Source organism: Hydra vulgaris, chromosome 02 (assembly GCF_038396675.1).
Source record: "Hydra vulgaris chromosome 02, alternate assembly HydraT2T_AEP".
NCBI classification, from domain to species: domain Eukaryota; kingdom Metazoa; phylum Cnidaria; class Hydrozoa; order Anthoathecata; family Hydridae; genus Hydra; species Hydra vulgaris.
Genome location: NC_088921.1, coordinates 49,120,475 through 49,133,739, shown reverse-complemented (window position 1 = coordinate 49,133,739; position 13,265 = coordinate 49,120,475). Strand labels below are relative to the sequence as shown.

At 28.8% G+C, this 13,265-nt stretch overlaps 1 protein-coding gene across 1 annotated transcript in view; it reads left to right on the top strand.

Moving 5' to 3' along the window:
- LOC100199542 (apoptosis regulator BAX) overlaps positions 1-11,882 on the top strand; it is a 28,089-nt gene extending 16,207 nt beyond the window's left edge. The window contains exons 2-3 of the mRNA XM_065791222.1: positions 6,698-7,001; positions 11,373-11,882. Of these exons, the coding sequence (XP_065647294.1) occupies positions 6,698-7,001; positions 11,373-11,477 (409 nt within the window). The 3' untranslated portion in view covers positions 11,478-11,882. The remainder of the gene's footprint in view (positions 1-6,697; positions 7,002-11,372) is intronic.
- Positions 11,883-13,265: the final 1,383 nt, after the last annotated feature.

Below are 13,265 nucleotides of genomic sequence, written 5' to 3'. Positions count from 1 at the left end.
TAATAAAAGTTAATAAATTTAACTTCTTTTTTTTTCTTTTTTAAGAAAAATTTATGTTTTGCCTGGCCTTTTATTTGCCTATGTAATCTGACACAGGTGTGTAGACATGTGCAGGCGATAGCCCCCCATTCCCAGCAAAGCATGTAAAATGGTAACTGTAAAACGGTAATCTTTTTTTACACTTTTTAAATTTTTTTTTAATTTTTTTTAAACAAGTTCACTTCCAACAAGGAGATGAATTTGTTTCCCTTTTTTTAGCAAGTTCACTTCCAAACAAATTCAATTGAACAAGTCAAGCAACCACTATTAAGTTGGGAAACAAAAAAGTTAATTAAAGAGCAAGAAAGAGATTGACAGATGACTTAAAAAATTGTAAACTATATGAGTCAGAAAAGCATAGAGATAAGAGAAAAATCTTAAGACTGATGTTTAAAAAAAGGTTCAATAAAAAAAAGTATTATGTGTAGGAGAATTAAAGTAAAAGGATTAGCAAGTTAGTTGAGTAGTTAGTCAAACAAGATAGAGTTCTGGTTGATGGTGAACAGGTGATGACAGCTCACTTTATCACCAGCTGGGTTATATTTGTTGAAAAGCAAAAGAGATACAAGCTTATTATGATGAAACAGAGGCTCAAGCTTGACAGGTAAACTAATAATATTATTTTGACAGGTAGACCAATAATATTATGGTAGATTGCAAATGTTATTGGTCCAATAATATTTGCAATTTATTTTTAGACGTTGTCTTAAAGCGACATTTTAGTCTAATATAGACGTTAGAAGTATAAGAAAGAGATTTATAGAGGTAGTGAGTGGAATCAGAAATAAGAAAATTATGAACATGAAAAAGAAAGGCAACCTTAGCAGATGCTGATAATGTAGTAGATTGTATAAATGGTTTCCAAGAGGTCAGTAGTAAATGATAATATGAGAAGATGAAAAGTAGAGAAATCAGTAAGAGTGTTGCCATTTATCAATACAGAAGTATCAACAATATTGAAATGATTATTAATAGATAACATCTGAGTTTTGTTTTAAGTTTAATAACTACTTCAAGCTGTCATAGAATATGTTGTTTTAAACATCATTTTATAAAAAAAATGGTTATTTAACTTTTTTCTTGGTTAGAAAATAACTTTTTTTTTTACTAAAAATAAAAAAAGTGCATTTTTACAAGATTATTTTGTTTCTGTTATTTACTTAACTTTTTTATTTCAGTATTTATAGTTAGGTTGCAAAGTTCAGATTTAAGGTGGTCCCCCTAAGCCTAATATGTTTTAGAAATATTCACCAGAGTTGCTTGTGAGAATCAATAAAAAGTTTTAAGAATAAAAACAGACCTTTTTTTGAAAGTTGGGGGCATTCTATGCACCCTGATATATGCCTATATATTTAAATACATACGTAAATACATACTGCAAGCAACCACTATTAGAGTTAAAAATTACTGGAAGAGAAGAGATGAAGGTTATAAAGTATAATAACAATTAACAGATGACTTAGATTGCAAGATTGCAAATTGTATGAATCAGGAAAACTGTATGAATCAGGAAAATCAAGATAAAAGAAGCGAATTCCAAAGGACTGATGTTTGAGTGAAAAAACTAGACGAATAAGAATTTTTGGAGCACTTAGGAACAGTCACAGTAAAACGATGAGTCTTAATTGAATGACAAGGAACACGAGAATGAGTTTTAGAAGATGGCAAAAGAGAGCTCTTCAGAGCAGCTTTTGTTATATTATTTGTAAAAAACAGTAAGTAAAGCCAACTTACGACGATGTGACAATGGTTGAAGGTTGGCTACAAGTTGGCTGCTATTTTTACAATATGTTTTTGCACCTAGTCTAAAAGAGAAAGGGCATCATTCGAAGATCTGCTCTAGATATGGCAACAGTATTCTAAACAAGGATGGATTAGAGATTTATAGAGATAAAGAATAGAATCCGGAGTAATAAAGTAGCAAGTATGATGAAGAAATGCACCTTAGTAGATGCTAATTTTACAATGGATTTGATATATGGTTTCCAAGAAAGATCAGAAGTAATAGTTAATACTAGAAGACTAAACAATGTTACCTTAGATGTGAGAATTTCTGGGAGATGTAAATACAGGAAATAAAGAAGAGTGCTGTCTATCGAGGACAACTTTTATACTGCGATTAGTAAAGAAGGATTCAATAGTCTTATAGATGTTGCCAGATACACCATAAGAAGAGACCTTATGGAGAAGACCAGCATTCCAAACTTTATCAAAGGCTTTATAAATGTCCAGAGCGATAGCCCTAACCTCTCCACATCCATCTAATGCACAATAAAACCTATTGGTTATTATCGTTAACAAATCAGCAGTAGAACAAGAAGATCAAGTTCAATATTGATGATCAGAAAGTAAGTTATTAGATTCAAAATGTGAGATAAAGTGTTTGTTAATTAAAGACTCAAAAACCTTGCTTATAATAGTAAGAAGACTAATAGAATGAAAGTTAGACGAGTCAGATCACTCTCCAGAATTTTTGAAAATAGGGATAACACTTTTCACAACAACAGGGATAACAATTTTCACAATAGGGATTACACTTTTCACAACAACAAATTAATTTCATCAGGTTGCAAAACAAGATTAATAAGCACTTGTTGAATAGTTTTAAAAGTACAATGGAGAACACTTCTGCAAGACTATAACAGGTATGTTGCCGGGGTCACAAGCTGTAGAAGAGCCTAAGCAGGAAATTTGAATAATTGCAAGAGAGAGGGAATAACAGATTTGCCTTTATATAGTTAATGATGTCATATGTATATTTTTTTTTCATTGTAAAGTTTAGACAACTATCAACATTTTTCAGTATATAGTGAATTTTTTTTACAGCAACAGTTTTCTCATTAAAGTGAAAAGTTTCTAATCAAAAAGAATGTTTTTGCTGTGAATTTTACTTTATTAAAACGCTTGCACAGATTGGTTTAGACGCTTTAAAAGTGGTAATTTTAATGTTGAAGACAAAGAATATTTGCAAGGGTTGAATTAAGCAATCACGAAATGCAAAATCTGGAAAAATATCTTGTCTTCAAAATTTTAGTTAATGCCAAACTGTGTTCTTTGTTTTCAAGGGGAGAATCAACTTAAATTTGTCGGCGAAAAAAATATAAAAAACAAAACAACAAACTTATGACTGCAAAAGTAATAACGCTCTAGTCACTAACTGCATTATAAAAGTAATAACACTATAATAGTGTTATTACTTTTTTAACGCACTTGTAACTTTTATAATTCATTCTTTGTTCAAAAAACATTAGTAATCCTAAATTTTAATTGAAGTAGAAAAGCATCTATAAAAATAAAGAGGATATTCAAATAATATTTAAAACTTATTAAGGAACTTAAACAACTTTATAAAAACGTACTGTATAAAAAGTTCAGCATTATGAAAAACGTTACTAATGGTCCGTAAAAATGCGCGCTAATTTATGGTAATAATTTTGCAGTATTAATTAATGCGGTAGTGGTGTAGTGGTAGAGTGCTCGCTTCATAAGAGAGGGTTATAACCACAATTAAGTAGTCTCCTTGTCTGTAGTGGCCTTCTAGGCTTTGGGGAGGTGAATTATAAAAATAAAAAAATAAAAAAATAAGTAGCCTTCTCGTCTGTAGTGGCCTTCTCGTCCTTGAGGAGGTGAATTAACAAAAAAAACAAAAAATTTAAAATCAGCCAATAAAAATTTTTTATTGGTTGATTTTAAAGTTAGCCTGTGTTTTTACGGACTATTAGTAACATTTTTTATAATGCTAAACTTTTTATAAAGTACATTTTTATAAAGTTGTTTAAGTGTATTTGTAAAAGCTCCTAAAGTTTTTAATATTTGATTATTTTTTCTAGATGCTTTTCTACTTTGATTGAAGTTTGGAATTACTAATGTTGTTTGAACAAAGAATGAACTTTAAAAGTTATAAGCGTTTTATAAAAGTAATAACACTATTATAGTTTTACTAGTTTTATAATGCAGTTAGTGGCTAGAATGTTATTACTTTTGTAGTTGTAACTTTATTGTTTTGTTTTGTTTTTAATAACTTTTCGGCTTATAATAATTTGCTCCTTGAAAACAAAGTACACGGCTTTGCATAAACTAAAATTTTGAAGACCAGATATTTTTTTCAGATTTCGCAAATCGCAATCACTTAATTCAACCTTTGATTTGGGGTAGCCACAAAAGTTTGAGGAATCATTACTAAATAAAGGTCGTTATCATTTAGAAGTAGTTGTTTGTGCAATTGTATTATTACAAGCTGCAAGCCTTCCCAGGAGATGCATGCGGTTTTTTGTCTTGTATATCCATGCTTAGGTTTTTTATAGACAACTTGGTCAAAGTCGTTTGCAAGTTTTATTATATTAAGCATTTCAATGGTTTTAAAAGATTTAAAAACAAAGAAAGCAAAACTAAAAATATGCAATTCAAAAAATCGCACGTCTCCTGGGAAAGCTTGAGCTATGAAAAGTAGATTCATTATGATAACCCAAACCAATAAAAAAAGCATATGTTTGACACCAGGACCATCACAAGCAAAGCAAAATATGTATATATCAAAGCAAAATATTCATGGCACCAAGGTAATGCTCTGTATTTGGTGGGATGAGAAGGGTATAATGTATTATGAGCTGTTGGCATCGAGTCATACGATTACAGGAGACCTCTATTGAACAATAATGATCTGCCTGAAAAAAGTATTACCTGAAAAACAGCCATAATAAGTATATATAACAGCCTCGACCTTGCCTGTCCTAATTACCATTTGTTTCAAATCGATTCAGAATGCACTCATTGAAATAATGGGTAGTGGTGTAGTGGTAGAGTACTTGCTTTGTAAAGTGAAATTTTGAGTTCAATTCCCATTATATCCATGGTAGTATTGTGCTTAACTTGTTTCTCTGCGCAGTGCCTTTGTTTGTCAAGGTTTTGATTTTTAAAGTTAAAGAGTTGAGAGAGGATTGCAACTACAATAAAAGTTGTCTCCTCCACTTAGTAGTCTCCTCAATCTAGGGGAGGTGAACAACATTAAAAAAAAAAAGGTTACTTCAGAACAAGATATCTGAAATTGGCTTGATTCTTTTTTGGCCTAAAAAGACAAATTGTTCTTTTGCCATGGAATCCATGAATTACCAGATAGATGAAAATGATGCCATAGCTTCATATAGGCATTACTTTGAATTGTGTACCAATTTATTTCATAATTCATATAAAGCCATACTTGGAACGAAAAAAACCCAGACACTTATTTGTATTCCCTATAAAAAAACAAATTGTTTTTTTTATATTACCCTCCATAATTATTCAAATGGTTATCAAAGTTATCAAAGTTTTACTTTTACTTGTATAGTTTTACTATTATGAGAGAAACTGAAAGCAAAAATTACCTTTATGTGCTATTTTACTATTTATTAAGTTTACATTGAAAAAATTTAAAAGTTCCGTTAAATTATTTTACAGTTTACTTTTATCTATGTAACCCCTCTTTGCAGCAATAACAGCTTTAAACATTCTTGGTATTCTGCATAACAACTTTTCCAATTTTTTGAAGTCAATTTTATGCCACTCAATATTAAATTTTTTCCACTTATCTTTTGCACCATTAGACATTAATTTTTTTACATTTTTTAATTCATCCCATAAAAATTTGATAGCAGAGAGATCTGGTGATTGGGGAGGCCAAATCATTCTTTTCAACATTTGATCGTTCTCTAACTCACTCAAATATTTTCTATAAAGCTTTGATTAATGCTTTGGATTGCTATCTTCCTGAAAAATGAATGACTTCAGAAATATCTGACTTCCCAAAGGTACTGCATGGTTTTTTAAAATGTCTAAATACACTTCTTTCAACATTATCCCCTCTATTTTTACAATGTCACCTGTGGTATTACCACAAAAATGGCCCCAAACCATAACACCACTACCAACATGTTTCACAGAAGGTATTACACACTGTTTTATCACCTGTTCAGCAACCTTTTTTCGAACAAACAATCTCTTCTTAGAACCAAAGATTTGAAACTTTGACTCGTTGGTCCAAAGAACACGTTTCAGTCATCGATCGTCCATTTTTCATGTAGTCTTGCCCAATCTTGTCTCTTTTTTTTTAATTTGGAACTGAAGGAATGGTTTCTTTGCAGCTATTCTGCCACCAAGTCTTGCTTCCATCAACTGCCTTTTCACCTTTGTCACTGATACCGGAGCTCCTCGAGAACTATTCAATGCATGGGTTATTTCTGGAGCAGTTAATAATCTATTTCTTTCATTGGTGACTGTAATTCTTCTGTGTTTTGCAGCAGATGTAATTCGACAGTGTCCTGATCGTTTCTGATTGACCAAACTTCCAGTTTCTTTTTTCTTTTTTATAATATTTCAAACTGTTTAAGTCAAAATTTATATAATAATTGTTGAATAAAACTGTTAAGGTCAAAATATCAAATAATGCAAAAATAAAAATAAAAGCATTTTTAAAAATGTGTCATTTGAATAATTATGGGTGGTAGTGTATATTTATATTTAAATATATATATATATATAAATATATATGTACATATATATATATATGTATGTATATACATATATATATATATATATATATATATATATATATATATATATTTATATATACTCATTATTATTTATGATAATAAATAATAATGAGTATATAACTTTTTTATAGAGATGTAGCTCATTGTCTAAAACGTATTGGAGATGATTTAGTAAATAACCATCAATTGAATAATTTAATATCTTCAATGCAAGTTACGCGTGAAACTGCCTATAAAACATTTTTTGAAGTTGCTAGTCATGTGTTTGCAGATGGCACTATAAATTGGGGACGAGTTGTTACACTTTTTTACTTTGCATATAAGTTAGCGATTCAAGTTGTCAACCAGTTGCCATTAGTGGAAATAGTTATTGGTTGGGTTACAAAGTTTGTTACAGACAGACTTGCTCAATGGATTGCAGAACGCGGAGGATGGGTAATGCAGTTTTTAAAAAAAGTTATTCTAAAGCATTTTTATTTTTTTAATTTTATTTTTATTGTTGAGCTTTGAATTATTTTTTTAATTTATTTTTTTTATTAATGTAACATGAGTGCTTCATGAGTAATACGAATGTCGCATGAGTAGTACTCAAATAGTATGAAAACTATATTATTATTGTATTATTGTCACTTTTTTTTAACAAACTCTCTTGCAAAAAAACTGCAAGCAACTTTATGCAAAGTATGCGTCAGGACAATATAAAAACTGGAAACAATACAAAATTTTCACCAAATAAAACTAAATTAATAAAACTTTTTTTAGCGTGATGGAACTGTTAAATTAAAAGAATATGCTTTAACTAACTGATAAATCACGCAAGATTGAGTTTTGGTCAATGGAACAAGTGATGATCAGCAACTATGGTAGTATTTCTTGAAAAAACAATGTAATTTTTTGACATTGAATTTTACGACAAGGACAGGGCTCAAGCTTGACAACTAGAGTAGGTCCAACAATATTTGCAGTGTATTTATTGAGGTAGAGAATGGAATCAGGAGTAAAAAAATAACATGATAAAGTAAGGCAACCTTAGCAGAGGCTAACATCGAAACAGTTTGTATATATGGTTTCCATAAGAGATCAGTAATAAATGGCAATCCAAGAAGACAAAAAGTAGCAATTTCAGTAGGAATGTTGATATTCATCAAATATCAATTAAACTTTAAACTTTAGCTATTAAAGCTATTAAACTTTAGCCCAAGCTGTCACAGATGAGAGATCAGATTCAAGATTAGCTGCCTGTTTTAAGCAACCAAAAATGTATGATTTTTTTTTGTCTAGACTTTTTTAGTATTTGTTGTGTCATTAGCACATAGTGTCACCTCATAGGTAAGCTTATCATGATGGTCATTAATGTAAATTAGGAATTACACAGGACTAAGGTTAGACTTTTGTGGTACCGCAAAGTTTACGAGAAATGAAGGAAAGTATTGTCAATCAAGAATGACTTCTATACTGCAAATAAAAATGAATAATTTTAAAATCTTTCTAGATATACCATGTGATGCAAGCTTTGTGAAGCTAGACAAGCATGGTCAACTTTATTGAAAGCCTTTGGTATTTCAAGAGTAAAAGGCTTTGTCTCACAACTTCCATCTAATGTAAGATTCTCTCTTAAGTAAGTTAACAATGGTTAACAAGTCAGAAATAAAACTAAAAAAAAATTAAAATAAATAAAATTAGGATTAAAATCTATGATTATCATGTATTGATTATCTATGTATTGATTGTCAGTAAATTGTTAAACTCAAGATGCAACATTAGAATTTTGTTAATTAAAGGTTCAATGCATTCAAAGGTTCAAAAGATTTGCTTATAATAGTAAGAGGACTGATTGATGCATTGTATAAAGATCTTTATAATTTTTTCAAAATTGGAACCACTGATACCATTTTTTAGCAGGCAGCAAAATAAAATTTAGTTCAGCACTTGTTAAATAGAGAATAGTAAAGAGAGTTCTGGACAACACTTTTGTAAGTCTGGTAGAAATGTTGTCCAGACTACTAGCTACAGAAAAGTTAACAACTTCAGGTGTGATTTAGAAATCTAACAGTGAAAAATAAGTGAATTATTTTCTTTGGGTAGACAGGAAGAGCATGGTCATTAGGTTCAAGAGGTAAATTAGAAGAAAAAGTTCTTTGCCAATAGTTCTGCCTTATCTTTGGGAGTAGTTATAAAATTGGAGAATGAAACTGAATGTTAGATTTGCTTTTGTTAATCACACTGTTAAAATTTTTCCAAAAGTCTCTAGAACCCTATTTCTGACCAAAAAAATTTGAGATTTAGTTATCTGAGAATAATGGACTTTAGCAATATAATATCTTTTTGCATCAGTTTGCAATAATAAAAGATGTTTATTTTCCAGAGAGTTGTTCTTGTATAATTGATGAAAGAAAATAATAACAATAAGAAAAACTATGAAAGAAAACCGTTGTGTACAATGAACTTGACTTGAAGCTGACAGAAGAAAACAAAAATTTCAAGCTTGCCTAAATCCAGGAGATTATTAAGGGGGTGCAATTTTCAGCTGATAAGACAGAAGACACCATTTAAGGATCATGAAAAAATCAAGCAAGGAATCCTAGTTAACCATAAGATAGTAGTAAGAAAGGTAATGATAAAATGAATCTAATGTACAGAAGAAGAAGTACAAGTTGATAGTTTTAGTGAGATCATACATGATCTGAACCACCTAAAGGAGAACAAAAAGGAACTAAGCACAAGCTGGGAAAAGAGACAAGATACAAATCAAGGAGTAAAGGTAAGTGATTAGGGTTGTCTGGAAAACTTTAATGTCACTAGTTGCAACAATATTAGCAGAGGATCAAGAAAAATAGCTGGGTCAATTTGATCAGAAACAGTATAAAAAAGAGTGCAGTCTTGGAAAAAACAAGAACAATAATAAACCAAGAGAACCACAAAGAAAAATGAAAAGTCAGATGGTTTAAATCTGTTTTCACAACAAATAAGTGAAGTGATACGCAAGTGTGTGCCCAGACCAAGTATATGACAGTTAGAGTCTTCAAATTAAAGGATAATAGTCAATAACACTAAAATTCAAAGATGAAACAGTCAAATTTAAAATAGTCTTACAAAGCAAAAGTAGGTCTGATGAGTTTTACAAAAAATATTTATTTGATTCGATATATAAGATTTGACTAAAAGATACTTCAAAAACCTTTATAATAATATTTTAATTACTTTACTTAAATTTATCTTTCATTAATACTACATATTTTTAAATGATAGATTAAAGTGGATAGGTAAAAGATATGTTGATAGATATAATAATGGATTTTTTTGAATAATGTTAGGTACTTTTTTTTATGTTTTTGATGCTAATAGAAAAGTTGACTCAGTCGTAGATAGTGTAAACAATAAGTTGTGTGGTTGCTTTGTTCCTGCTAAACAATCCAAAGTCATAACTCTGTAATTTTACAGCTGCTGATGATTTCTCAGTATCTCTAGGAGCTATAACAGAGTTCAGATAACCTCACTAGCAGCCAGACGAAGAGTCATTAAACTAAATTTTAGAACTGTACTTTATTAGGAAAAAACAGAAAGAGTTGCATAGCCACTACTAAAGAGAAACAAGAATAAATCCATGAGTAGAGTTAAAAAAATCCAATATTCATCCTTGGCAGGAAGCAATGTACCATAGGTTTGCATTTATGCCACCCTATTAGATGAAGAAGAAGTTAGTGACTGGTCCACAAAAATTTCCTTTCTACCCCTAAAGTCTTTGCCAAGAAGGCCTTTTACAACACAGTACATGCACTTAACACCTGTTAAGGATAAGCATTTTTTATTAGCACTTTTTCTAGATATTTTTCAAAATCTTGAAAAGTATGTAAGAAATATCTTTTACTAAATATTTAAAATAAAATCAAAACTTTTCATTAAATTTTTATATTAAAATTTATTTTTTCTTAAATTTGGAAATATTTTTAATTTATTTATTATAAAATGATATATTAAGGTGGTATACCTCTGACATTAAATTTGTGTATGTTTTGATTGTTTTCTAACTTTTTGCGACTAGATTATAAGCAGTAAAAAATTGAAAATTAAATTTTAGACCGGCGTATTTTAAGGCCCAGATCTGGTGGTGGACACAAAGAGGTTTTTAAAAATTAAAAATTGGTTAGAAAAGTTGTTAGCAGTTTTGTGATTATTTGTAACTGTTTTAAAAATCAAGAAAAAAGTGCAGAAATCTGCTCCAAAAAGTTGTAAGACAATTATATTTTAAAAAAATTCTTGATTTATAAAAGACAATCAAACACTGTTTACAATAATCAACTAACTTGTGGGGCTGTTTGTATTCAAATACACAAATGATGACAAGTTTACTTGAATATATGGATCATCAAGTTATTTGCTGCTGTTACATCGCCTTATATTTATTAGCACTAATATGTGTCCACATTTACTGCATTTATATGTTTATTTATAAAATATCAATATATATTTTATAATATTTAAATATATTAAATTATTTCTTTTTTCAGTAATCTTTCTAGTTTCCCATTTACTGTGACGGTATGTTAAAAATAAATTAACAATTTATTTTTAACATACCGTCATTTACACATTATTATTAAACGTAATAATTTTTTCCCTTACTTTTATTAATTTATTATAAAATTATTTCATATATTGTTAGTTTAACTAAAAATATGTGAACCATAAATTATCTTAAATTAGATATGGTAAAATAAAAATATCTGAAGCATAAATTAATCTTAATCTTAAATTTGATATGGTAATTTAATCTTTTTTATCTATACTTTAATAATTTGGTTCTAGAATGCAGTTCAAGAATACTTTGGCTCAACTACAGTGCAATTCGTTGGTGTTTTTGCAGCTGGTTTTTTATTTGCTTATATTTTAACCAAAGTTTTTCGAAGATGATACTGATGTTCTGTAATTAGTAGCAATCAGATAAGTTTCTTGTCTGGACTCGAGATCCAGTAGAATTAAAAGTGCAAATGGTTGAATTTTTTTTTTGACTTTGTATTTGTGGCTTTTTTTAAACAAAAAAACAGTCTACGTGAAATTTAGCAGACATTTTTAGGCTTTTTAAAACCTAATTCGAGCTTGTGTGTTCTGCATTTTCCATTTTGAATTTTGTTAAGCAAAACTAATTTTGCTTTTTAAAAGCATAAAATCTTTTAATAAAAGATTTTAAGTTTTGTTGTGTTAACTTTGTATATTTATATATTAAACTTTATTTTTATAGAGAAAATTTGTGAAAATATTATATTTTCCAATTATGCATTTTTAACTTGAAAATACTTTTACAGGTGTGTTAAATAATTTTATTAATTTTTAGTAAAACATTTTTCAGTGAGATAAAAAATGAAGAATAAACTTTTTTGAATTAAATGTTAACATTTTTAAATGGTTAAATTTTTTATATAAATGACAAATAATTATTTGTTTAAAGGGTAATGTTTAAGGTTTATATATATATATATATATATATATATATATATATATATATATATATATATATTCACCTGTTTATTCAGTTAAAGCTTAAAAACGTATAATATTATATAGAACTTGATTCTTTATTGTTGAAAGATTCATATTTCTTTTGTAAATTAGTAAAAATGTAAGAAAAATATTTTTTTCAGTTTTTAAGCAAACTTAGTAAAACTATAAACATTATAAAATACACAAATTAATGGATTTATTTTTAAGAGTATTTATAAAAAAGAGGGTTCATTATCGCCTATTAATAATATATTGCATTTGCCTAAGACATTTCAAAACATGCATTAGTAGTTTTTGCATTAAAAAAAACATAAAACAGATTGTTTTTACTAACTTTAGCATTTAAATTGGTAAAAAAAAATTATTTCCCCCTGTTTTTGGAGGGGGTTTACACGATTCAGAACAAAATATAAGGGTAAACATTAAAGCCACAAAATGCGAATGGGATATAGGTTCATTCGAATTTATTATTTTCAAAATATATTTCTATTCAAGTCGACAAAGCCATACAAATAATAGGTTGAATAAAAGAAAATTTTTATCTTATCCATATTATCCTTCAAATAACTATTTTCAGCTTTAGTCCGCCCTTACTTAGAATACTGTGGATCAGTTTGTAACCCGCAGCTTTTTAAAGGTAAACGAAAAATAAATAATGTATTAAGATAAGCTTCAAAACGAATCAAAGATTTATATGCTCTTCCGTATGAACAAGATTGTTGGCACTAAATAAGACAAGTATGAAATGTAGACTAATTCGTGGAGGTCGTCTTTAAATAGTCCAATAATAATATATGTGGTAGAGGTTGATATTGATAGCCAATTTAATACACGTGGTCATGTGTTCAAACTAAAAATACATTCATGCCATTTAAATCTACTTAAGAACTTTTTCCTCTTGGAACAATTAATTATTTCTCTCTTCCTAATAACATTGTAACTGCATCGTTTCGAAAAAAGATACTTTTAGACAATCATCTCAAAAACTGACTGATATGACTATTACAACTGACTGATTCACATTTCTTTTTCTATTAAATAATAACTCTTTCATTGTTAAATTTATATATAACCAGGTTGACAGGCAATTTATGCCTATACAATTTATTGTAACCTTAATGATCAATAAATATAACTGTTCTTACAATACAAAAGATTAGTGCTTGTCGAAAGAAAATCAAATTTATTTGGTTATTAAAA